The following is a 23,173-nucleotide window of genomic DNA, read 5'->3' on the forward strand; positions in this document are numbered from 1 at the left end:
GTTCCGATTTTCAGGGCGACCTGAAAAAGAACATCAAAGGGGTATCTATCGGGCAATGTTGTGGAATCAGCAACAATAACAACAATTGGAGGCATTTATGGCTGTGCGTTTTCCATTTTATCACCATTATCACCAGCCCAAGCCAAAATCAGAAGTAATCCATCATCTAGGAGGCTTTACGAGGAGCCCGAGTACAACTGATAAGACACCCCGAAACACCTATCCACACCCCAGATACACAGACGCATATATTGTTCCCAAAGAGCTGAGGGAGACGGCCCCATGGCCGAAATCATAACACAAACTCGATTACTCAATCAAAGCGATGTCTTTCATGAGGGGGGGCTAGGATCCAAGGGGGCTCTTTGGGTGAGCGAGAGATTGGTAATTTTAATTTGTTTACAACAACAATCAACTGAGTAAAATAGCTAACAGTAGCAGAGAGCCGAAACCAGGTAACGATACCGACACCGATAAGGGGTGATTAACAATTACTCGATCAAACGCACCGACCCGCCGAGTGGGAGGCGTTTTGGGAGGGTGGTTGGGTGGGTTGGTCGGTTGGCAGTTCAATAAGCGGGCGAGCAGGGCCGTGATTTATACGACGATCGCCGATTGGGTGTCCAACCGGGTACCGATGTCGAGCTGTCGCCGCCTGCAATTGGAAATTGGGTATTGGGTATTGAGAATAGGAATAAGAATCGAGTGGAGTGGAGTGGAGTGGAGTGCCATCGAGCCACTGGAGCGCCTAACCAACCACCACTCGCTTATCAATCGATGGCCGGTAGCTCGGCACTATCTTCCATGCGCGGCATATCTACATACCGCTCTATTATTGTTAATATTGATATCTACCCATTAGCACAACATTATAGGTACAATCTATTATATTCTGTGAAATCAGATTTGGTACAATTTATAGCGCCCATGGGCTCTGCGGCGACTTCTACAGCTGGTGGCCATTAGTTCATCGCCTGCGGCCGACGCAGTCGCTTCGATCGCTCCGGGCCAAATCAATCGCTAGTAGTACAATAGACGTACTGCTCTCAGAACAGCAATATGGATATCGCCACCAAGTCAAGCAAAGCCGCCTTCTCCATCGAGAATATCCTGGAGCAGAAGACCTCATCGCATCGATCTCAGTCGCGCAGAGGCTCCTCTCAAAGTCCCGTGGCGGGAACAGCCGGAATACCTTCTCCCCCTGCACTGGCCATGCCCAAGGCATCCTTGGCCACTGGTTCGTCCTCCGCCGGGCCCACTCCCTCTCCCTCGTCCACCACCAACATCTTCGATCTATCCCGCGAGGCGGCTGCCGCCCAGTATGCCATGAAGAGTATGGACTCCAGTGCCGTGCTTGCGCCCACCTCGCTGCGCTTCAACCCCATCTACCCGGACCCCGCCTCGCTGTTCTACCAGCAGGTGCTCCAGCTCCAGAAGAATCCCTCGCTCTTCATGCCCCACTTCCAGGCAGCCGCAGTAGCCGCCGCAGCCGCCGTCCAGCCCACAGCCTATTGTGATCAATACAGTCCTTTTACCATGGACTGCGAAGGTGAGTAGTTCTCCATACCTACGTTGTAAGGCTTACATGGCGTGTTTGAATTTCTCATAGGATACAGATACATTTTTAAAAAGCTAATTGAATGATTGACAATCAGATAAATCTTGTAGTTATTTTTGATATATATTTCGATAATCAAATAAGAAAAGTTTAGGAATTAGTACAGAGTTACAGAAAAAGTATTAAAATGAAATATGAAATTACTATATATGCAATCTATGCAATCTCAGTACATTCAAAACATTGTTTAGCGATTATAAGGACAAGAATAACAATATATTCAAAAGCCTTTGTTATTGACGTGGTCATATAGTAATTAGTGTAATATATTAATTAATACTGTTTTGAAAAAACTGTTCGGTTGACGATGTATATCAGCAGGGTATATTTTGCAACCAAACTTTGATCGTTTGACCTCATTAGCATTTCATCATCATGACCGGAAGTGAGTCACCTGCTTAGCAGTTGTTATGAATAAATAAGCGCTTCAATTATTAATTGAACACCAAAATGCAGATAAAGGCCATAGCACTCATAAAGTATGATATAATAAATCCTGGATCTTAAAGATAGAATGGAAGCACTCACGAAGCTTGAACCTATAGTTTCTATGCGACTTTCTCACAGTTTTCGGCAAAGACTAGGATTGAGAAGGCGCCCCTTTCGAGTTCCAAGTTCAAGTCATTGAACCTCCCCATGCTGACACCTTAATCTCGCCCATCAAATTGACACATGGAAATTGATCGCTATGGGAAAGGTGGTACCTGAAATCCTCATTTAAATACAATCTAGCCCAACTAGCCTAAGTCCGAAGTGGCCGGACCACCGAGTATTGGGGGAAATAATGGGGATCCCACGCAAAATGGGCCATAAACATGATTAATGTGTGTGTGCAGTTGGGTGTTTGTCAAAGTCAAGTGTTGGCGCCAATGCCACTCGAAATCCCACTTCCCCGCCCCAAAACTGCATTTCCCGGTTGGTTTTCTGTGCAGTGCAACGGTAGATTAGCCCAGCCATGCCGATAAGGTCAAAGTCCCGAAATCCATCCCCCCAGAAACTTACACCCCATTCAGATCGGAGTACCCACGAAATATTTCGGGGGCTTATCGGAGGTGACAAATATTTGAAATTGAGGTGCCGGTATTGAAAGGCTGTGGAAATTCAAGTGACAGTTTGTTCCCATTTCAGGGGATTGCTGTTCAGTCGGAAAAATCGGTCTGCTGAAATTTATCCATGCAAATCAGTAGGACTGTGGGAAATCAAACTGGTTTAATCTTTTTCATATCACCACTTATTTTTACACAATTGCCCCAGACTAACACTCAGTGGGGGAAATAAAATAGGAATCAATATAATATTACAATGTAATGGAATATCTAAATGCACCCTTCCGTTCGCAATCTTCAAATCAAGTCAAATTGACTTGGGCTCAAAAACTCCTCTTAAGGAGAAAATTGGCCAGCTTGTTCTGTGCCATTGATCACACAATGCAGATAGGAGTATGGGCTCGTATAGCCCACTTCAACTGTACTGCTATCCCGATTTCCGATTTGTTTGGCTTATCTAAACAAAAATGCTATTAGAGGCGATTAATAGGCGCTGTCCATCATCTTATAGCCACGATTGCCATTTGATTACGATAAGCTCGTCCGTTCTCGACACTCGTTCTTCCTGGACGAGGGGTAAATGGGGCTGGGGAAGTGGTGGAAGCGACAAGTACCTGATATGATTTTGTTCCTTCAATCGGACACGCACTATATAAAATAATAACAAATCCAATTTTCAGCGATCAAATGCCGCTGGGAAGAAGATAAGGGGGGTCTGCGGCCTTATCACTGGGTACGCCACTTAATAAAAATAAACGTTAATAAGTCTATTTGTAACGATTTAAATTATGGCATCTGCAATCAGACGTTAGACGTTGTTCGCCAATTCCCAATAGTTCTCGGCCAGATCGGTTCCCTTATGAGGTTGAGGTAACTCGGTCCCGAAATATCAGCTTAGTTCAGCTGTTAGTAAGGTGAAGCGCATTCCAAATATGCGTATTCCAAGTGCGAATTTCCGTTACCTCAGCAGAAAGCGCTGCTTTCTTATCACATTCGAGTAAGAGTACAGGTGCAGATAGGTTCGCAATCTGGTTGCCGGTCGGGTGCCAATCGAGTTCGCTCAATTGCCCCGGAATCTCGGCGTACAGTCGATCTCGAATTTCGCAATGGCCACCAAGTCGTCACCCAGTTACAAGTGGGCGTCGACATATCCCCGATACGACGGTACTGTGTTTGTTACTGGTATATTCCCGAACACCCATACACTTGTACCACTCGGAATTGTTGTGTCCGATTACTTTGATAAGAGCGGGTGGGCGGAGATAGGGAAACCGGGCCACAGGAGGCACCAATCAAAATCCAATGATTGCGCCACTTTATATCGGGCAGATAGTTCGAAATTGTTATTCAAAGAAATCGATTGTCCTCGACTTTTTCATGGCAGCCTTTGATAAACTGCTGGGGGATCAGGTTTGACAAATGAATTTGATAAGTGGAATGGGGGTCAATAGTGCCATTCGTTCTTTATATCGAATACTTTACATATATCTCAATCAACTTTTTAAAACTGAAACCTTTGAAGCCATGCCTTTGTAGCCTCTTCATTGATTCATTGATCCTTACCAATGTGTCGTCCTTTTTACCCCGTAGGATTCCCCAACCCGGCCTCCGCTGCAGCCGCTCTCTACTGCAACGCCTATCCGGCGGCCAGCTTCTACATGTCCAACTTCGGCGTGAAGCGAAAAGGTGGTCAGATCAGATTCACCTCCCAGCAGACCAAAAATCTCGAGGCCCGCTTCGCCAGCTCCAAGTACTTGTCGCCGGAGGAACGGCGCCACCTGGCCCTCCAACTGAAACTGACCGACCGACAGGTGAAGACCTGGTTTCAGAACCGGCGGGCCAAGTGGCGACGGGCCAATCTCAGCAAGCGCAGTGCATCCGCCCAAGGAGTGGCAGCTGCTGCCGTGGGATCCCCCTCCTCCGCTGCGAGCAGCAGTGTTCCCATGTTGAGTTCAGGCAGCGGGAGCAGGAGTGGCCAGCAGAGCGACGAGGAGGATCGGATGTATCTATCCGAGGACGATGAGGACGACGACGACGAAGATGAAGGGGAGGCGGATGCGGATGCGGAGGCGGAGGAGACTCCCAAGTGAAGCTAGGGGAATGATTGCCCCCCGACTCGACTCATAAGATAGTTCAGCTTGTAGTTAGGTTAAATAAATTTATTGCACTAGAGTTATACTTGGCGAGTTAGTACTTCATGGGTGGGCTCCTAGTGGAACTGGTAGCTGTCCAGGCAGGCGCAGTTGGGCAAGGTGCATCGGGGCGCCAGGTTGGAAAGGTGGCCCATGGTCACCGGAAAGGAGAGCGGCACAAACCACTTGGGATACGCACAAATGGCCGCTGCCGCCGCCGATGCACTGCTTCCGAAGACCGGCGGCTTCAGCTCGACCACCGATTTGCTCTGGTACTGAAAGGTAAGATTTTGTATACTTAAAAGATATTCCATTAGGCACTTTTTACTTAAATGGACCAGCAACACAGATTGTTCTACTTAAACGGTCTGTGTATTCTCTTCAACTTTATGCATTCTACCTAGGACCAAATCGCATTGGTGAACTCTCAATTGAATGGAATGCGGTCCCATTATGTGCATGATTGGCTTCAAGATTTGCACTCCGGCTATATTATTACATTTTTTATATTTTAATTTGGTACATATTATCTGGTGATAATAATATCCTTGGATATTATCAGCACAAACAAAACAAGACGGAAATCTTAAAAAGGAAAGTGGAAGAGGAAATACAGAACGTTGAACTTTAGTAAGTATTCTGAACTCGTGTTACCGATTTCCTCGTCAGTGTATTATATTAAACAAAACAAGAGAGATCGCTATAGTCAAGTTCCCCGACTATCTGATACTCAGCTAGACAGTGGCGGACTAAGGACACTTGAGGCCCGGGGCGGGTTTAAGTCGGGGGCCCCCTCACCCTATTGAAAATATTTTTTCAAATAATAAGGGCCCCTGGCGGGGCTCCCTTGATCGCGGGGCCCGGGCGTTATAGTGGGCGTGGCAACATGAATCGACAAAGTTGCGCTGCGTCTATGGCTCTGGAGTCTGTATGCTTAATCTCAACTCTCTAGCTTTTGTAGTTCCTGAGATCTCGACTCTGGAGTCTGTATGCTTAATCTCAACTCTCTAGCTTTTGTAGTTCCTGAGATCTCGACGTTCATACGGACGGACAGATAGACGGACAGACGGACATGGCCAGATGGACTCGGCTATTGATCCTGATCAAGAATATATATACTTTATATGGTCGGAAACGCTTTCTTCTGCCTGTTACATCTTTTTCAACGAATCTAGTATACCCTTTTACTCTACGAGTAACGGGTATAATAAGTACGCTTTAGCAATCGTTGGTGAGCTTTCGAGTTCGTTGCAAATACTTTAAATTTTAAATATATTAACTACATTAGAGAATACATTTATATTCTGACAATTAAATATTAAAAATGTATGTACATTCTTCTTCATACATTCTACTTCTTTGGCAAAAAGTGATTCGGTCTGTTTTTGGTGTTTCGTTAAAAGTATACTAGACTAAAGGATAACAAAATATTAACTTTCAAGGAGGGTCGATATGTTAATAGAAATTGGCATGTAAACTGTTCAGGAAACTGGGACAGAGTAAGCCCAACTCTCTACCTCTGATGGCTCCAAGATTGCGCCAGATGATCAAGAATATTTTCTTTATAGATCTGGAAGCAATCCTAACAACGAATCTGGTATACTCTTCACTCTACAACTATCGGGGATATGAAAGGGATATGAAATGTAAGTGGGATAACATGGATTGCGATATCTAAATCCTGAAAGGTACCCTGTACATTTTGGGACTGAAAGTGAGGTCGCTTGCCTGATCTGTTATCACAGGCCTGAAGGCGCTGCTTCTGGGGGGCGTGGGCTGTGGCACAGCGGGCAGCATGTCCGTCTCCTGGCTGGACGCCTGGTGGGTGGTGACATCGACTGGCGAGGACTGGCCGGTGGGCGAGACATTCTCGATGGCCCGGATCAGATCGAGATCGCAACGCTTGAGCACCAACTCCAGGACAGATCGCTTGCGCTGGGGAAAGAGCTGGGCCAGCATGTCAATGGCCGTTTGGGAGACGTTATCCCGTCGGGGAGCACTGAGGTCCTGGGCCACCGCCGGCGACTCGCAGTACTCCTCCTTCTCCTGATTCTGATTCTGCTTCAGCTGCTGCTGCAGCTCCGCCGACAGAGGCTTCTCCGCCTGGTCATCCTCCCGCTTGGGGCGCGGTGAGCTGGGTTGCGTCACGGTCAGACCGAATATGTTGCCTGGCGGCAGTGCATCGATGGAACGACCCGTTTTGTTGGCCACCAGCCGCATGGCAATAGCATCCTCCACCGCCTGCTGACGCTTCAGGGCAACCTGAAAGACGAAAGACCACAAATGGAAATTAATATGCGACAAGTGAACATCCCATTCCACAGTCCGTCTGCTGCTGTTTGACTTATCCGCAAACAGAGGCCATCGCAATTCCTTGGGGTATCCCCACATCCTAGCCCATACTAGCACATCCTAGTACTTCCTAGCTCATCCTAGCACAGGCACGCCGATCTAATGAAATGCGAGACGGAGCCACACTTGTGCAAACAGTTTCGGTAAGCGGATATTTTGGTCGATTTGTTCCTACGCCTTGACAACTTTCCATCACCATCATCATCATCTGAGGGGAGGGAATCCAGGACCCAGGACCCAGGACCGGTTGTCCTTGTGCTGGCTAGATTTGCTCCCCGTGTTCCGTTTCATTGGCTGTTTGACTTGGCATTGGAGTGGGGTGTGTCCGTCGGCTATTTGTGTTTCGAATTGAGAACTTGGCAGCGCTTAATCTAAACACAATATACATAAATGGCATTGCTAACTATTTTTCCAAGAAAGCTGGCAATTGAATGCAGTTACACAGATTGATTGAATCCGGATGGGGTGGCTTACTCATTCTGTCCTGGATACAAATAGCCGAGGAGACTATTCCCCTCCTATGTTAAATTATGCTTGAATTGAGCTGACTCAAAACTTATCTGGAATCAGTCCACCTAATGACGATGTGAATACTATCGAATACAATCTACATTTAGATATAGTCTATACACTCTATATAGAGTCATAACATTAAAACCTTCTACGAATGGAGAAATGATAACGAAATTTTGAAACTTGGAGTTGCTGGGGCCGGTGATGAAAATGTCCCATCTGAGAAACACTATTGTACTTTAAATTTAAAAAAAGTATTTCTTTGTTTGTTTGCCTTTGTTTTAGAGTTTTGGAACCAATTTTATTTTTTTAAGAGCTCAAGCTGGACAACTTTTGCTTTAAAATATTTTTGAAAACTCGCTAGCTTAACGGGAAAGTGGTTAAACAAGCTAGTTATGGAAAGGTATGTTCGAATTCCAATAACGGTTTTTGTGGAATCATTTGTTTAAACGTTTAGCGCTCTTGATTTTTCCCCTGCATTAATTACACCACTTCAAATTTTGCAGAAATCAAAAATAGGTAAATTACTTGTGCTAAATTTTTTATATATGACCCTTTTAATCGTCATTAATTTTGATATCCTTTATATCCTTGAAACGTATATTTTAGAACATTGAAATCTTCAATTCACAGTCTAACCAACTTCACGTGTATAACAAGTTCAATTAAAGCCAACATGGAACCAAATTCATTAAATTTATTTTACTTCATTTTTAGTTAAGAATTGAATTTAACTTAATTGATTCACAAAAGTTGATTTGATTTTTTGAATTTTTATGTATATACTTCTAAAATGTATGTATATAGCCTTCATTTGAAAGTACGTTGTTGCATATTACATACTTACAACTGAATTAGGAAAGCTGGTCTATTATTTTGCAACTGATTACAGAACTATCAGAGTTGAAAAATGAAAATGCTTTAGGTAAAGAAAAGGTTTCCCAGGTGACTTACTATGTAACTAACTGACCAGTACATTTTCAGCAATCTTATGCAATAAATTGCTTCTGTTTAGGATAGGGATTGAATAACTTGTACACTTTCTTAAGAAAGCAAAGGAAGATGCTAAAAGTATAATTCGTCTACAAGGTAAATACCCTTCCCCTCTGTGAGTGCAAATAAAGCATTTCAATCTTCACTCACCTGCGCAGCCATGATGCGTTGCCTCTCAAAGATCAGGACACACTTGGCGCACTTGCAGTTCTTGTAGGTGCAGAGCTTCTTGTGACCCCGTAGCTCCGAAATGATCCCATGGTTTCGGCAGCGGGCGCACTTGGGCACCCGGTTGGCGACCTTGGGCGGTGGTGGTTCAACTATTTTGGGGGCCTTGGGGTTACCCACCAGACGGGGACGCTTATTAGCCACTTCATCAGCAGGTTCTCCACTTGAACTGGCCATCGCAACGCAGTCGAGAAATGGATTCAGTGAAAACCGATTATACGATTAAGAAGTGGCTGCCTTGGAGCCAAATTTTGCGACTTATTTGGGGACTAGCGAAAAGAAACTAAATTTTGGAAACACGCTCCAAAGGATCTAGAATTGTTTCAAAGAATGGCGGACACTTTGTTGACTTACGCAGGCGCTTCTGCTTTGATTTAGAAATTTGAGCTTAGAGCACTGCAATTGGTGGTTGGAAATTGACTAGACTCCTCCCTTGAAGTTTCGGTCAGGGGTTTGTGGGTGGAGCCAAACTTTTAGAGGATAAGTGCTAAGTGCTAAGAATACGCAATGCAATATGCTACATATTATGACCATCTCATATCGGAAGGTCGAAATTTCCTTATCTCTTTTTTAGCATACCGAAAGCTCATAGTTTTGTATATTTTACGTACTTATCATAAATCCAGAACATACATACATTTCTAAAAAAAAGTTTATTCCATCGTATGTGTGGTAGCTTAATAGGCTTTTTAGTTACCTGCTCTATAACTGATAATTGTCGCAAAAGGGCTTAAAGCAAATGTTGATCAAAACCACGAAACTGATATATTTTCATTTACTTTCATTTGAAATTCGATAAGTTTTTGCGGCTTAGCGAAGTTAACCACCCAGGCAGTGAAGCCAGAATTAGTGCCTTAATTAGGGAGCATCGAATACGGCCTAACGCCAGCGGACACGGGCACACTGGCAGCATGTTTAAAAAGCGTAAGACTCCCAATTGGACGGTTCTTATTGGAGCCGAGCTAGCACGTGTCCGGAGATTTGAGATCGAGAATTGCCACCATGGTTGCCCAGAACTCGGACAAAATGCGGGCCCTGGCCCTGAAGCTCTTCGAGATCAATGCCTTCAAGTTCGGCGACTTCAAGATGAAGGTGGGCATAAATTCGCCGGTCTACTTCGACCTCCGAGTGATCGTCAGTTATCCGGATGTGATGGTCAGTATTTGAGATTATGGGATTAGGGGTCCATGTCCAAGGCAGTAGCTAACTCGTCTCCCGCAGCAAACCGTCTCCGACCTTCTGGTGGAGCACATCAAGGACAAGCAGCTGACCGCCAAGCACGTGTGCGGAGTTCCCTACACGGCGCTCCCGCTGGCCACCATTGTGTCCGTGCAGCAGGGAACGCCCATGCTGGTGCGGCGCAAGGAGGCCAAGGCCTATGGCACCAAGAAGCTGGTCGAGGGCATCTTCAATGCCGGCGACACCTGTTTGATTGTCGAGGACGTAGTCACCTCCGGCTCCAGCATCCTGGACACGGTGCGGGATCTGCAGAGCGAGGGCATTGTGGTCACCGACGCCGTGGTCGTCGTGGACCGGGAGCAGGGCGGAGTGGCCAACATCGCCAAGCACGGAGTGCGGATGCACTCCCTCTTCACGCTCTCCTTTCTGCTGAACACCCTCCACGAGGCCGGGCGCATCGAGAAGTCCACCGTGGAGGCGGTGGCCAAGTACATCGCTGCGGTCCAAATCAACAGCGATGGAACCTTCGTCGGCGGCGATAAGGCCGACGTTGTCGGAGGTGCGTATGCTCCAGATATCTGCTCCCCTTGATATCTGCCAGACATCATCCATACATGGATGGATAGATAGATAATTAGTACATGACACTCGGCCAGCACATGGCCTCGACCAAATTCAATTAGGGGAGCGCTTCAGTCGCGGTACTATAAAGTTATATAACCGCCATAAACGGCGGTAGGCCGATCTGGATTCCACTATCGGACCGGATCAGTCCGGGGAATGCGGCACGTGATTATGATTCAGGGCAGTGTCCGGTCCGCACCCAATTATGCCTCCACGCTTATCAGGCCCCTCGAGAGCCGGTCTGCTCCTCAGAGCACGCCCATTTCCCATCTTCCATCTTCTATGAATAATCACAGTTCATTTTTGGGCTTCGATGAGGTGTATGGGAGGGAACCGGTTTGCTTCGTGCTTGCTTTCCACCTGTAAAGTGATGGAATTCTAATGTGATCTTAATAATCACGTTTGCCTTTGGGGCGTAAGGAATTCGAATACCCTGTAGGTCTTTCTCAATATCTAAAGTCATAAGATAAAGTCTTACTTTAACTTTCAAGATATCTGTATTCTCCATTCATAAAACCCATTCAGAGTTAAATCTCTCGTCATAAAGTTTAAAATCTGCAATATGATACTGTATAAACAGCAAAAAGCAGTTCTCAGATGAAAAGAGTTCAATGTATTTATGCGTTATGAAGCTATTTACTATAGCGATAAGAAAAGGCGATAAGATAGGTCTCCGTGCACGTTTCAACTCAAGTGTTAACCAATCTCCCCCACTTTCCCGCAGCCAACGACTTGCAGCGCACCAAACTGACCTACGAGAGTCGCGCCAATCTGGCCAAGAGCGCGGTGGCCAAGCGCCTCTTCAACCTGATAGCCAGCAAGCAGACGAACCTCTGCCTGGCCGCCGACCTGACCCGTGCCGATGAGGTCCTGGACGTGGCCGACAAGTGCGGTCCGTACATCTGCCTGCTGAAGACGCACGTGGACATTGTGGAGGACTTCAGTGAAAAGTTCATCGCTGCCCTGCAAGCTCTGGCCCAGCGGCACAATTTCCTGCTGATGGAGGATCGGAAGTTCGCAGACATAGGCAACACGGTGTCCCTGCAGTACGGCAAGGGCATCTATAAGATTTCCAGTTGGGCGGACCTGGTCACGGCCCACACTTTACCTGGACGCAGTATTCTGCAGGGCCTGAAGGCGGGCCTTGGCGAAGGAGGAGCCGGAAAGGAGCGAGGCGTCTTCCTGCTGGCGGAGATGTCGGCCAGCGGCAACCTGATCGACGCCAAGTACAAGGAGAACAGCAACAAGATCGCCACCGAGGGCGCCGATGTGGACTTCGTGGCCGGTGTGGTGTGCCAATCCTCCGATGCCTTTGCCTTTCCCGGCCTTCTGCAGCTGACGCCCGGAGTGAAGATAGACGAGGGCGTGGACCAGTTGGGCCAGCAGTACCAGAGCCCGGAGCATGTGGTCAAGGAGCGAGGAGCCGACATCGGAGTGGTGGGCAGGGGCATCCTGAAGGCCACCAGTCCGGAGCAGGCGGCCCAGACGTACCGCGACCGCCTTTGGGCAGCCTACCAGGATCGAGTCGCCAAGTAGAAAACACAACCAGCATTCCCCTTTAACAAATATTCCCCAATACCCATTCCCCCTTGGTTTCGGTTACCCTAGATAAGTGAAAAACTTTAAAACTCTTTACCACGATTTTACAGTGCATTTATGAAGTGAACATAGGCTATGAATCTTCCACAGAACAGTTGGCAATCGAGGCTTGCCTTAAAATAAGATTTACAACAAATAGAATGGTTAACAATCGATGTGAAGTGCCTCGTCCACGAGCAAATCCTTAGTAGGAGGCCAGGCACTGCAAAACGTAGCTGTAGTCTCCGGAGAGGTCGTCCTGGAAAGGAGATCAGTGTATGGTGAATGTGACCCAGCTTTGCCGTTGAGTGTAAGCCAACTTTATTAGTTAATACAAGCACAAACTATGCATACAAACTATGCGACTTCGATGCGCAACAATTTACAATAAAAGGACATGTATACAAAATAAAAGTACGTAAAAGTGTTAAATAATCGTTGAACGTTAGACGTTATTGCACAGAGGGAAATACTAAGCGTTTCGTAGATTGGATGTCAGAACACCACATATCACCACATATGTATGCAGGCAATTCCATTTGTTTCTCGCTTTTGATATAATTTTTTGGGGAAATGCAACGGGTTTGCTTATTTTTGGCATTTTCTACTTGAACAGCGGAGTATTGCTCATAAATATTCCGGACATTCCGGCTGCATCCGTCTACCAAGCCGTAAGAGTGACCAGGACGTATCCAATATCGGTCTCGGCATCCTCCTGTAGTTGGTGGTTGGTTTGAAGGGGTAGAGTAAAAGCGTGAAAAGAGCAGAGGGTCAGAGCATTAAACGCGTTTTACTTTGTATACATGGCTTATGGATTGCTTAATTCCCGGAAGCAATATCTTTGAGGAGTAAGTTTATGGTTAAGATCTTCTAGCATTGACCAACAACTATATGTATTCCTGATCAGCAAAGGGTATGTGAATGTCTATATGTTCGAATTTAACATTCCACCTAAGGTTCTGCATCTTGACAATGTTTGTACATCGTATTTACATTTAATTTACATTTACTCAAAGCAAGCAGTGGAAGTAGATCGACGTTTCATTTAAAGTGATCTATATTTAATAGTTTATATAGCATTTACATTTGCTGATCAAGTTAATATAGTCAGTTAAAAAGGGCTAATATCCCTTTATGGTCCCATTGAAGCGATTTTAATTGGTAATGTTTTTTTAACCCACGCCATTATAAGCTTAATGTTTTGATGTTAGCGACCCGATGTAGCGCTGTTATTTACATGGCAAGCAGTGCAGAGACCTCTGCTAAGGGTAACAGAAACTCATTTTGAATTTTGTATTTCATATTTTCCGTATTTTTTATTTATGTATTTTTAAGTTAAAATATCTTGCAAATGAGACTCAAAACAAAACTGAAAGTACTAAAGTACAGCTATATAGCAATGCATATAGCCTGAGGTGTATAAATCATAGAGATACAAATATGTGCATGTGGCGTGCATAGTCATAATAATAAAAGTCACAATGCTTATAATAATCAACAGGATGCGAGACTGGGGTTCTGATTCTACGACTTTAAATGCACTGCGTCTTCGTTAAAACGTGTTCCAATTCAAAAACTACTCGATATCTGAATTTCGTTTGTACATTCTGTTTGCATATAGTTAGAGCGTGGAACAGACGAAAGTGACAAGTTATTGTTGGATGGGGTTCTTTTCTTTTTAGAAGCCAACAATAGCCAATAGGGCACGCTTATAATCGCCGGATGTATCGCCCTAAAAATATAGAATATGCCAAGTTTTAATGTTTTATGCACACAAATGAAGCAATCGGGCGGGGAAGGATAGTGTCTTCAGAAATCGGCAAGAAACAACAACAGGAGAAGCCATCTTTTATGAACGAATAAGCGTTGGACGATTATAACTTTGATGGAACTTTGATGGAACCACGATTAATGGCAGTTTTTGCAGGGAGTTTATGCAATCGAATGCGAGTTAGTGGCACATTGAGAAAGGTTGGGTGCAAAGTAGAAATTTCTGGCAAGCACACACAAATACGAATGCGAATTGAAATCGGTATTTACCTTAATCCAGGACTCCAAGCTCTTGCCGTACTTGTTCTGGAATGCCTCCTTGATGTCACCCAGATCGATCTCCGACCGGCTGACGATGATGCGGATCAGCGTCTTGTCCTTGGTGCCCATGCCGGCCATGGAGTCGTGCAGACGCTCCGAAAAGTAGTCGATCTTGGACTTGCAGCACTTGACTGGAGAGCAATGCATCAGTTAGAAGGGGCTATATTCAATAGAATAGAATACTATTGGAACCTACCGATGGCCAGGAAACCCTTCTCCACGGAGCCGCTGAACTCCCGCTTGATGGCCTTCTCGATGTCGTTGCCCGACAGGTTCTCGTATTCCAGGAAGATCTGGCGCAGCTGCTGGTAGGAGCGGGTAATCAGGATCGAGTTGAAGGTGGACTCATCTGTGCCCCACTGTCCCTCGCCGGCGTCGTGCAGAGCCTGGGCATCGGCGATGGCCGCTGCCTCGTCCACGCCTTGGTTCTCATCCCGGTTACCCTGGACGAGGGAGACGCACAGCCGCTTGAAGTGGCCACTGGTGTCGCCCTTCAGGTCGGACTCCAGGGGCTTGCCGAAGCTCTGCTCGTAGAACTGGGCAATGGTCTTGATGCCGTAGTTGGACAGCGTGCAGAGGATCTCGATGATGGCCTCCTCGTCGGTTCCCAGTCCCGAGATGGCGTCGTGCAGCTCCTGGGCATAGAACTGGGGCAGCGGCGTCATCAGAGCCAGGATAACATCCTCGAACTTGCCGCCCAGCTCGGACTTGAGGTCCGAGATCAGGTCCTTGCCGTACGAGGTCTTGAACGCCTCCGCGATCTCCAAACGCTGGACGATGCCACGCCTGGCCAGGATCTCGATGATGGCCTTCTCGTCGGTGCCGAAGCCCTTCATCGCCTTGCGCAGAATAGCCGCATCCTCGACGGGATCGAAGGGATCCGCCGGGTAGACGGTGGGTGTGCACTGCGAATCGGATACAGCCAATCAGCAAGTGAGTAACAACGATGAACAGTTGGGTGTATTTTAATGCCGGGCACGTAATCCCAATCCCAAAGAGGTGACTCAACATTACTCAGTGGCGTTTGTTCTATATACAAATACGTTATTGTTCTCTCCATGTATTATCTCAGTTCTGACGATTTCTTCTTCAATAAAGTTGGCTATTTAAATGTACTTTTATTTTTGCGCTGTGACTCTTATCTAAGAAACTCATAAATGAAACCTCCTATCACTCACTTCTCGTATCAGTCGGTACTTGTTTGTCAACAATTGTTTAGTATACACCTCTTATGATCATCTAATAGCCTAATTACAGATAATTTCTTGGCATCTGGTTGGTGCACTATTTTATATTCGCTTCGAGAAAAATCTTGCTTTCTTGGCAACAACAAGCATCCAAACAAAAACAATATGAGGCTTGTGCATATACATATGTATTTATAAGACCCAATCTAAAAGGCATTAGTAAGAACAGCTTTAATTTATCTGTTGAATCTGATTTGATTTGATCTGATTTTTTTCATTAACTGCCTTAGTCACATGAAGTAATGGAATCTGATGCAGCTACAGCTCATCCCATCGTAAACTCACCTTGAACGGGTAGTACTCAGCGGAACTCATTTTGATTTGGGTTGTTGTGTACAATCTGTAAGTAGGAAGTGAGAAAACATAATGAGTAATGGCTAAGCCAAAATCGTGATGGAAAATGAACCCCGGCGAGGTCGGCTACGTTATGCTTCCCAGGCCCAGTTAACCCGGCCTTTAGTTAATTCATGCCCTGCCTGGTGACATCATCCACTCGTAAAAGCCTCGCATTACGCATACGCCCGGTAGCCAGCATGGCGCTGGGCTAAAGCACTTTTCACCATTGATTTTTTCCCTAGTTTATTACCGAGATGTTTTTCTAGTTTTCCCCACCAACGGCTGCCCAAATCGAAGTTCAACGTACTACCGGCGAAAGTGAAAGTTTCCACTTTTCAGTAGACAGGTTGCTTGCTTGGAAGTTGGGTGCGTCTGATAGCCAAATGGCATGGCGCGGCAGTTTCGTGATAGGCCAGACCAAGCCCACACGAAGTGGCCTTCTATGGATGATATACGGATGAGCTCATTGAGTTCTGGCTTGGAAAACATCGGGCACGGCTCGTTTGTGGCCAAGAGAAAGCTCCAGGGAAATGGCTGCCTCTCCACCCATTTCGTTCTAGGTCTACCACTCCACTTCAGTTGTCAAGTGGAACACTATCTTTGGGGACTAGCCACATAATCCCGAAAATCAATACGGTCAACTACCTAACGATAAGCAATGATAAATTGATTGAGATTTTCGATCGCTGCCGAATTGGTAACCACAGTACGCCGCAAAATACATGTTTGCCTTTCTATGCTGCCGCCAAAGTAGAAAGTCAACAAAAGACAGCCGAAAAAAGCATTATAAAAGACTTGACGTGGCGACGCCAAACCACAAAAAAATAAAACGAATAAAAAGAAACAACTACAAACGCCTTTGCAGTCGAGCTATAAACAAACAAAATGTTTTGGCCAACGGTGGAACCGGTTCTATACGAGTACGTATGGCGTACAACCAAACTCAAAATTCTAGTGTTTTTCGAGTTCTTTAGTAGATATAGGATTTACCTTATATTCCCATAATAAATTTTTAACGCAAGTTGGGAATGTTGGACTTATTAAATTTCGATTGGAGTTCCTTGTGATAGTCTGACCTCAATGTTCCTCAATAGACATCTGTGCTTGGAAACACCCTAATTGTACTTCTTTCGTTCCATGGAAATGGTTGGGGACTGGGAATACGATAGATAGAAGATAGATGCGTATCTGGTGATGATGTTCTTGAAATAGCCATCTCACAGTCATGCCTGGTGATACATTGAGGTTACAGCACTCAATGATTCATTAGATTTGTGACGTCAATTGGAAGCTCTGAGCTCGACTTGAAAGCAGAGATATTAGATATTAGACTGTAAAAACTGGAATAGCTCGTGACGAAGTGTGAACAACTTCATAAACAAAAGCTTTGGCAGTTGAACCCTCTTTTGGAGACCTCGATGGACTGTACCTCGAAATTCAGAAATGTTTTACAAGTGCACTGAGCACTTTACTCGGTAATAAACCTTGATGACACACCTATTGTAGTATAATTGCCCGGCCCCGAGTACTAGATACAGTACTACAAATGTATAACTTATGGAAGGTGGAATGTGGTCACATCCGATTCCGGTGAGTAATGCTGGCGCTCATACTCGGGCCTTACTGTAGTTTAAAGCCCCTGTCGGGCAATTGAAGTTGATTGAATTACTAAATTAAGAAGGGAACCGGGGGATAAAGAAATTCGCAGCATTTCGTTTCTCATTCCCAAGTAAAATGGGAAAGAGAAGAATAGAAAGAACAACAGTTTACTTAGACTTAGTCGGAGATGAGAAAAGTCAAAGTCACACGCGTCGCGAGAGAAAACGCCGAACGAAAAAAAGCTTGGGCTTTTGAGTTTGATGATGTCATCTTTGGATTCTGAATGTTTCTCCCACTCGACGCTTTTAGTATTGGAATCGCTGGTAGAACTTTAAAGTAAATACAAAAACAAGATTCTGAATGAATGGAGAATTCTCGCGATGCCGCACCCAGAATTCTACAAAATGCCCATGGCACTGGTGAAAATTGCCTTGGAGTGCTGTGCACACACTTTCTTTTCTCACTTTTCCGTCTGATTTTCCGCTTGACTTTGCGATTTCTGGCACAGCGAGAGTAAACAATGGGTTTTATCTACAAATTCCTTTCGATTTACCAATGATATTCGATTTTCAACGTACAAGTCTGACGATGCGAACTGCAAGCGATGCGAATGCGATGTGAATAAATACTATAGCTATTTGCGCTCCGCGTTTGGCTTTTATACTCGCGCTCTCTCGGCTCTCGCGCTCTCAAACCGGCGATTGGGATCCAAAAGAGCTGGTTCCACTCAAAAATACCGTAGCCCCAAGTTGCCCCCAAGTTTTAGGAAATATTGGGGGATAGCGGAGATACGAGATGCATGACTGACTCATCGCCGTTGGAAGCTGTTGAGACATAAACTATGACGAAAGCACGATAATTGCAGATATATGCGTTGTGATAATGACGACATTGGGAAAATTAAATAAGATCTGATTACGCATTGAATTTTAAAACGTAACCTTTGATTTCAATAATCAGACGTGGAGGTTAAGAATATGCAATACAATACAGCGAATTGATAATATTTAATGTGTCAGTCGTTAAGTCATTAATAGTAGATTTCGGTGTAGGGGCGAGTACATTATTGTAAGTTGGATGGGATACTTAACCTTCCCTATCAGAACGATTTGGTATATAAAACAAAGTATTAAAGGATTTATTACACTTCGTATTTCTGAATACCCAATATACTATCGATATATCGATGTTAAGATTGTGCTCATCATTAACCTATTAAACAAGAACAATGTTCATAACTATTAACAGGGCGGTATTCTGACAAAATTACAACCACACAAAAATGTAAAATCAATTTTTGATAAATGTTATGCTTAACAAAATTTGATGTGGCGCCACTTAGTATCACATCAAATACCTTTTGTCGGAGTACTCACATCTGCCCAGTGACCACATATTAGTACTGCAAAATGTATCGGTGGATCGACTTGTCAAATGAAATTAAAAACCGCGTTTATAAATTCAATCATTTAAATGTGGCGCTACTAATATCGCAGCATTTACCTTTTGTCAAGGTCCTTCAGCAGCACAACAATGTATCGGCTTTTCGAAGTTTATCGATGCGTCCATTGTATCGAATGAAATTTAGTTCAGTTAGTTTCCCGTTTGTTGGTCTCTTTATGAATCAATTGTTTAACCCTTCTCCTCCCAGAAATTGGCAGACATCACTTGCGGCGACAGATCAGCAGTTCCTCTTGCAGTTGGAGTTAGTCATCGGGATGTGAGTATATATATGCACCTAACTGCCAGAGCCACCTTGTTCCCGATCCGGCTTCGTCGGCCCCTCCCTTCTTCGGTGTTTGGTGTCTTGTTATCTGGGCCACGAATCGGAAGCGGAGCCCCTGCAACTGTAAACCTGCCCCGACTACTCACACTCGTCATGGTGTTTATCTATGTACCCAGCAGATAAGGATAAGCGAGTAGCCAGCGACCAGAAACCGGTAAGGAGAATGTGGAAGGCAAGTGCCGGTCACCAGATTCAGGCCACCAGTGCCGCCTCCGCGGAGGACGACGACTGGGAGACGGATCCGGACTTCGTGAACGATGTCAGCGAGCAGGAGCAGCGCTGGGGATCGAAGACTATCGACGGCAGCGGTCGCACAGCAGGCACCATCGAGTGAGTCATCCGAAACTCTCGAGAAACTGGGTATCGGGTTCATTGTTCCCTTTCTTTCAGCATGGACAAGCTGCGCGAGGAGACGGAGCAGGCCGATCTGGACAAGAAGAAGCAGCTGCTGAAGGATCAGAACGCCGGATACGGATACGGCGGAAAGTTTGGCGTTGAGAAGGACCGTATGGACAAGTCGGCTGTGGGTCATGACTACCAGGGCAAGGTGGGAAAGCACGCCTCGCAGAAGGACTACAGCGATGGATTTGGGGGAAAGTTCGGTGTGCAGGAGGATCGCAAGGACAAGTCTGCCGTGGGCTGGGACCACGTCGAGAAAGTCGAGAAGCACGCCTCCCAGAAGGACTACGCCACCGGCTTCGGAGGCAAGTTCGGAGTGCAGTCTGATCGGGTAGACAAATCGGCCGTGGGCTGGGATCACATCGAAAAGGTGGAGAAGCACGAATCCCAGAAGGGTAAGTCACCTAACCGAAATGTTTAAAATACAATTCTTAAGTTCTTTCTAGAGTCTAGTATGAATGTCTGATTCCTTTATTTACTTCTTCTCGTAACATCAGATTACTCCAAGGGCTTTGGCGGAAAGTTTGGGGTTCAGGAAGACCGAAAGGACAAGTCCGCAGTGGGATGGGACCACAAAGAGGCGCCGCAGAAGCACGCTAGCCAGGTGGACCACAAGGTCAAGCCTGTCATCGAAGGTGCCAAGCCTTCCAATTTGCGCGCCAAGTTCGAGAATCTGGCCAAAAACTCCGAAGAGGAGTCACGAAAGCGGGCCGAGGAGCAGAAACGTCTGCGTGAGGCCAAAGACAAACGGGATCGGGAGGAAGCTGCGAAGAAGACTGTGGCCGAAAACACCCCTCGTTCCTCGACGGAAGTTACGCCTCCAAAGGGCAGCAGGGCGGCCATCCAGACAGGTCGGACCGGCGGCATTGGCAATGCCATCAGTGCATTTAACCAGATGCAATCGCCTGTTTCGGAAACTCCTCCTGCACGAAAGGAACCCATTGTCATTCCCAAGGCTCAGCCTGTTAAAGTAGAAGCAAAGGAGGAGCCAACGGCAGCTACAACACCAGCTGTGGTTGCTCCTGCTCCGGAAGTTGTCCCCGCTCGTGAGCCGGAGACAGCTCCAGTGGCCAAGGCTGCAGCTCCCCCACCAGATGTGGTGCCCCAGATTGAGGTGGAAACCGTGTCCACGCCGCCCCGCAGTGAGCCGCAATCACCAGTGAACTTGCCGACGCCTCAACCCGAAGTCCAAGCCCAAGTCCAACCTGAGCCGCAACCTCAAGCCGATCCAGAGCCAGTAGTTGAAGAAGAACCACTTTACCAAAACCAGTCCGAGATTAAGGCTGCCTCACCCTTGCCTCCAACGAATGGATCCGCTGCAGAGGCAGTCGTTCCGAGTAGCGGTGCAACCGTACCCGAGGAGGCAATCTACGCGAACTCAGACAATTTGGCCGACTACCTGGAGGACACCGGAATCCACGCCATTGCCCTGTACGACTACCAGGCGGCGGATGACGACGAGATATCTTTTGATCCAGATGACGTGATCACCCACATTGAGAAGATCGATGATGGGTGGTGGCGGGGATTGTGCAAGAACCGCTACGGACTCTTTCCAGCCAACTACGTGCAGGTGGTGGGACAGAACTCATAAAAGCTTCCAATTGAAATTCACGATAGAACAAAATCAAATTGTATTTACATACTAACGAAAACGATAATACTGATGTTGGATTATAAACCATGTAAATCAATTCGCAACTAACCCAGCCCATTTCCCATGCATTGTTTCCCCTCTTATCCCTCCAAATTATGTGCAACGAACTGCTAGAGATTGAATTATTATTATAATTTGTTATGCTAGCACTTAAAGTAATCGAGGAATTCCATTTTCAATATATGTATCATTTATTGCATTTTACATTCTTTGTATTTAACACATATATTTTACCAAGAAAATATGCCAAGCTATTTTAGATATCGCTCATTTCATATTTAAAACATTAGTGATGATATTTGTGTCAAGTAACGATTTTCGTCTTTTTGAATTGTATAAAGTCTACGAGAGTTTCCCGTGTCGGATGATCTGATCCAATGTTAAGGACGGATCCTATGTTGAAGACAGTCACAACAAAAAGTCTGCTCTTTTGATAAAGAAACACAAAATTAATAAAGTTAATTAATAACGAGATTTCTCTTCATTTGTGGTACTGATAGTTTCCTGTGATTTTTTCGTGGTCGGGAATGTCATCTTAATTTAAAAGTCTCAACGAAACTTATGAAATAATTTTAGTTGGTGGATATTTAGGGAATGACAAACTCCTATATGGCAAGAACGAGCAAATTGCTGGCTTTCCTGTAACATCACTAGTTTGAGGTAGGACTCTCGAGGCCTCATCGGGTTTCGTATCTTCTTTTTCCGAAAGCATCGTAATCTGGACAATGTTACATGAACCGCGTATTGGTATGATTCATGGTATGGCGCATGTGAGTGCATATGGGGGCTCAACAAAGAAAGAGAACTTTGCATTGTGCTGATTAATTAGTTAAGGAACATAAGTAGAAGAAAGTACGGCCATGTTGTAAATTTGAGCGACAATCCCGAAGAAGCGGCGACTTGACTTGATAAGATTTATCGCAATTATTGGCGACGGATTGTAATCGGAAAAAGTGTCAGACGAAATCAAAGTTTTGGCTGATAAAGTTGATGTATAAATTAAACTACGCGCGGCGGGTATTACGATAAAGTGTGCGTGTTGCCAATAACGTACAGAATATTAACTTATGATTGTCCGTTAATGGGAATGCAACTACATGGTAACATTCCGCATGACCTATCTAACGGTAGCCTCTGGTGGTCGATGACGCGCAAGCCGGTATTTCAAATGCACCTTCAAATCTTAGGCGGTATTTCTGGCCATTTCAAGATTCCGAATTTCAGGCCTTATCACAAAATCTGCCTTCAAAAAAGCAATTTTCTTTCTCTCACGCTCTTTCCCTCGCCGCTTATCAGCACGCGAGAGGCATATTTCAAATAAATAGGGGCTACCGCAAAATGCTATAGTCACTCGATCGCGTTGGCTCAGAGTTAAAACTTCAGTTTGGCCGATAAGGTTAGTACTCTGGTCGAGAGTTGCCAGATTTTGGCAAGTCAAAGAAGAGAGAGTGGAAGCATGTTGCCACATTGGGCAAAGACGAAAAGACAGTGTGCGTGTGAAAGGCGAGTGAGTGTGCGTGCAAAAGAAAGCAGCTGGTGGCAGAATCTCAAATATTGTGAGAAAAATTAATAAACAAAGAGCTGCGCTCACGGCTGAGCACAAATTGCCTGCACGCTCGTCAATTGTCGTTAACTAAGTCAGCAATTGGCAGCCAAACAGTCCGCTTCATCGTAATTTCTTCGCTTCTTTTACTGCTCCCATCACTCTTGTTTCGACCGTACAACGTCACGGAATTCGTAAATTGCTTCGCGAGAAAAGCAGGAAAATGCATTTATAAGCTGCCATAAGTGCCAA

General features: G+C 45.5%; 5 protein-coding genes across 8 annotated transcripts; 3 read left to right on the top strand and 2 right to left on the bottom strand.

Annotated features, from left to right (window-relative positions):
- The first annotated feature begins 1,059 nt into the window (after positions 1 to 1,059).
- Positions 1,060 to 4,754, top strand: LOC122622392 (hematopoietically-expressed homeobox protein hhex). The gene is made up of 2 exons (XM_043800804.1): positions 1,060 to 1,549; positions 4,255 to 4,754. Exons 1-2 carry the CDS (start codon positions 1,060 to 1,062, stop codon positions 4,752 to 4,754), a joined length of 990 nt encoding a protein of 329 aa, XP_043656739.1.
- An 84-nt stretch (positions 4,755 to 4,838) lies between these two features.
- Positions 4,839 to 9,059, bottom strand: LOC122619433 (doublesex- and mab-3-related transcription factor A2). Its single transcript, XM_043796382.1, has 3 exons — positions 8,805 to 9,059; positions 6,525 to 7,058; positions 4,839 to 5,071 (listed from the first exon to the last, which is right to left on the bottom strand). Exons 1-3 carry the CDS (start codon positions 9,057 to 9,059, stop codon positions 4,874 to 4,876), a joined length of 987 nt encoding a protein of 328 aa, XP_043652317.1. The 3' UTR covers positions 4,839 to 4,873.
- A 738-nt stretch (positions 9,060 to 9,797) lies between these two features.
- On the top strand, positions 9,798 to 12,677 carry LOC122619431 (uridine 5'-monophosphate synthase). Its single transcript, XM_043796378.1, has 3 exons — positions 9,798 to 10,037; positions 10,104 to 10,620; positions 11,410 to 12,677. Exons 1-3 carry the CDS (start codon positions 9,885 to 9,887, stop codon positions 12,219 to 12,221), a joined length of 1,482 nt encoding a protein of 493 aa, XP_043652313.1. The 5' UTR covers positions 9,798 to 9,884; the 3' UTR covers positions 12,222 to 12,677.
- LOC122619432 (annexin B9) lies at positions 12,315 to 18,175 on the bottom strand. Of its 3 annotated transcripts, none has more exons than XM_043796381.1 (5): positions 18,115 to 18,175; positions 15,887 to 15,941; positions 14,551 to 15,259; positions 14,304 to 14,485; positions 12,315 to 12,522 (listed from the first exon to the last, which is right to left on the bottom strand). In XM_043796381.1, exons 2-5 carry the CDS (start codon positions 15,914 to 15,916, stop codon positions 12,469 to 12,471), a joined length of 975 nt encoding a protein of 324 aa, XP_043652316.1. In that variant the 5' UTR covers positions 15,917 to 15,941; positions 18,115 to 18,175; the 3' UTR covers positions 12,315 to 12,468. The 3 variants fall into 3 exon arrangements, with proteins under 3 accessions (XP_043652316.1, XP_043652315.1, XP_043652314.1); XM_043796380.1 differs by having other exon boundaries at positions 12,315 to 12,978; XM_043796379.1 differs by lacking the exon at positions 12,315 to 12,522 and adding an exon at positions 13,553 to 13,995.
- Positions 18,176 to 19,109: 934 nt separating this feature from the next.
- LOC122619981 (hematopoietic lineage cell-specific protein) lies at positions 19,110 to 21,852 on the top strand. Of its 2 annotated transcripts, XM_043797223.1 has the most exons (5): positions 19,110 to 19,128; positions 19,188 to 19,256; positions 19,442 to 19,652; positions 19,713 to 20,116; positions 20,219 to 21,852. In XM_043797223.1, the coding sequence occupies exons 3-5, from the start codon at positions 19,486 to 19,488 to the stop codon at positions 21,313 to 21,315; spliced, it is 1,668 nt and encodes a 555-aa protein (XP_043653158.1). In that variant the 5' UTR covers positions 19,110 to 19,128; positions 19,188 to 19,256; positions 19,442 to 19,485; the 3' UTR covers positions 21,316 to 21,852. The 2 variants fall into 2 exon arrangements, with proteins under 2 accessions (XP_043653158.1, XP_043653159.1); XM_043797224.1 differs by lacking the exon at positions 19,110 to 19,128 and having other exon boundaries at positions 19,145 to 19,256; positions 19,439 to 19,652.
- The last annotated feature ends 1,321 nt before the right edge of the window (positions 21,853 to 23,173 follow it).

The sequence above is a fragment of the Drosophila teissieri genome, chromosome 3R, assembly GCF_016746235.2.
Source record: "Drosophila teissieri strain GT53w chromosome 3R, Prin_Dtei_1.1, whole genome shotgun sequence".
NCBI lineage: Eukaryota > Metazoa > Arthropoda > Insecta > Diptera > Drosophilidae > Drosophila > Drosophila teissieri.

What these genes read in the sequence shown, in the direction of transcription:
- LOC122619433 (XM_043796382.1), bottom strand. Translation starts at nt 9,059, where the DNA reads ATGGCCAGTTCAAGTGGAGAACCTGCTGATGAAGTGGCTAATAAGCGT. An exon ending in AACGCATCATGGCTGCGCAG is followed by an intron (nt 7,059 to 8,804) that starts GTGAGTGAAGAT and finishes TTCGTCTTTCAG; the next exon opens with GTTGCCCTGAAGCGTCAGCA. An exon ending in GGCCTGTGATAACAGATCAG is followed by an intron (nt 5,072 to 6,524) that starts GCAAGCGACCTC and finishes CTTACCTTTCAG; the next exon opens with TACCAGAGCAAATCGGTGGT.
- LOC122619431 (XM_043796378.1), top strand. Translation starts at nt 9,885, where the DNA reads ATGGTTGCCCAGAACTCGGACAAAATGCGGGCCCTGGCCCTGAAGCTC. An exon ending in TCAGTTATCCGGATGTGATG is followed by an intron (nt 10,038 to 10,103) that starts GTCAGTATTTGA and finishes CGTCTCCCGCAG; the next exon opens with CAAACCGTCTCCGACCTTCT. An exon ending in TAAGGCCGACGTTGTCGGAG is followed by an intron (nt 10,621 to 11,409) that starts GTGCGTATGCTC and finishes ACTTTCCCGCAG; the next exon opens with CCAACGACTTGCAGCGCACC.
- LOC122622392 (XM_043800804.1), top strand. Translation starts at nt 1,060, where the DNA reads ATGGATATCGCCACCAAGTCAAGCAAAGCCGCCTTCTCCATCGAGAAT. An exon ending in TTTTACCATGGACTGCGAAG is followed by an intron (nt 1,550 to 4,254) that starts GTGAGTAGTTCT and finishes TTTACCCCGTAG; the next exon opens with GATTCCCCAACCCGGCCTCC.
- LOC122619981 (XM_043797223.1), top strand. Translation starts at nt 19,486, where the DNA reads ATGTGGAAGGCAAGTGCCGGTCACCAGATTCAGGCCACCAGTGCCGCC. An exon ending in CGCACAGCAGGCACCATCGA is followed by an intron (nt 19,653 to 19,712) that starts GTGAGTCATCCG and finishes CCTTTCTTTCAG; the next exon opens with CATGGACAAGCTGCGCGAGG. An exon ending in GAAGCACGAATCCCAGAAGG is followed by an intron (nt 20,117 to 20,218) that starts GTAAGTCACCTA and finishes TCGTAACATCAG; the next exon opens with ATTACTCCAAGGGCTTTGGC.
- LOC122619432 (XM_043796381.1), bottom strand. Translation starts at nt 15,916, where the DNA reads ATGAGTTCCGCTGAGTACTACCCGTTCAAG. An exon ending in GAAGGGTTTCCTGGCCATCG is followed by an intron (nt 14,486 to 14,550) that starts GTAGGTTCCAAT and finishes ATTGCTCTCCAG; the next exon opens with TCAAGTGCTGCAAGTCCAAG. An exon ending in GCTTGGAGTCCTGGATTAAG is followed by an intron (nt 12,523 to 14,303) that starts GTAAATACCGAT and finishes TCTCCTTTCCAG; the next exon opens with GACGACCTCTCCGGAGACTA.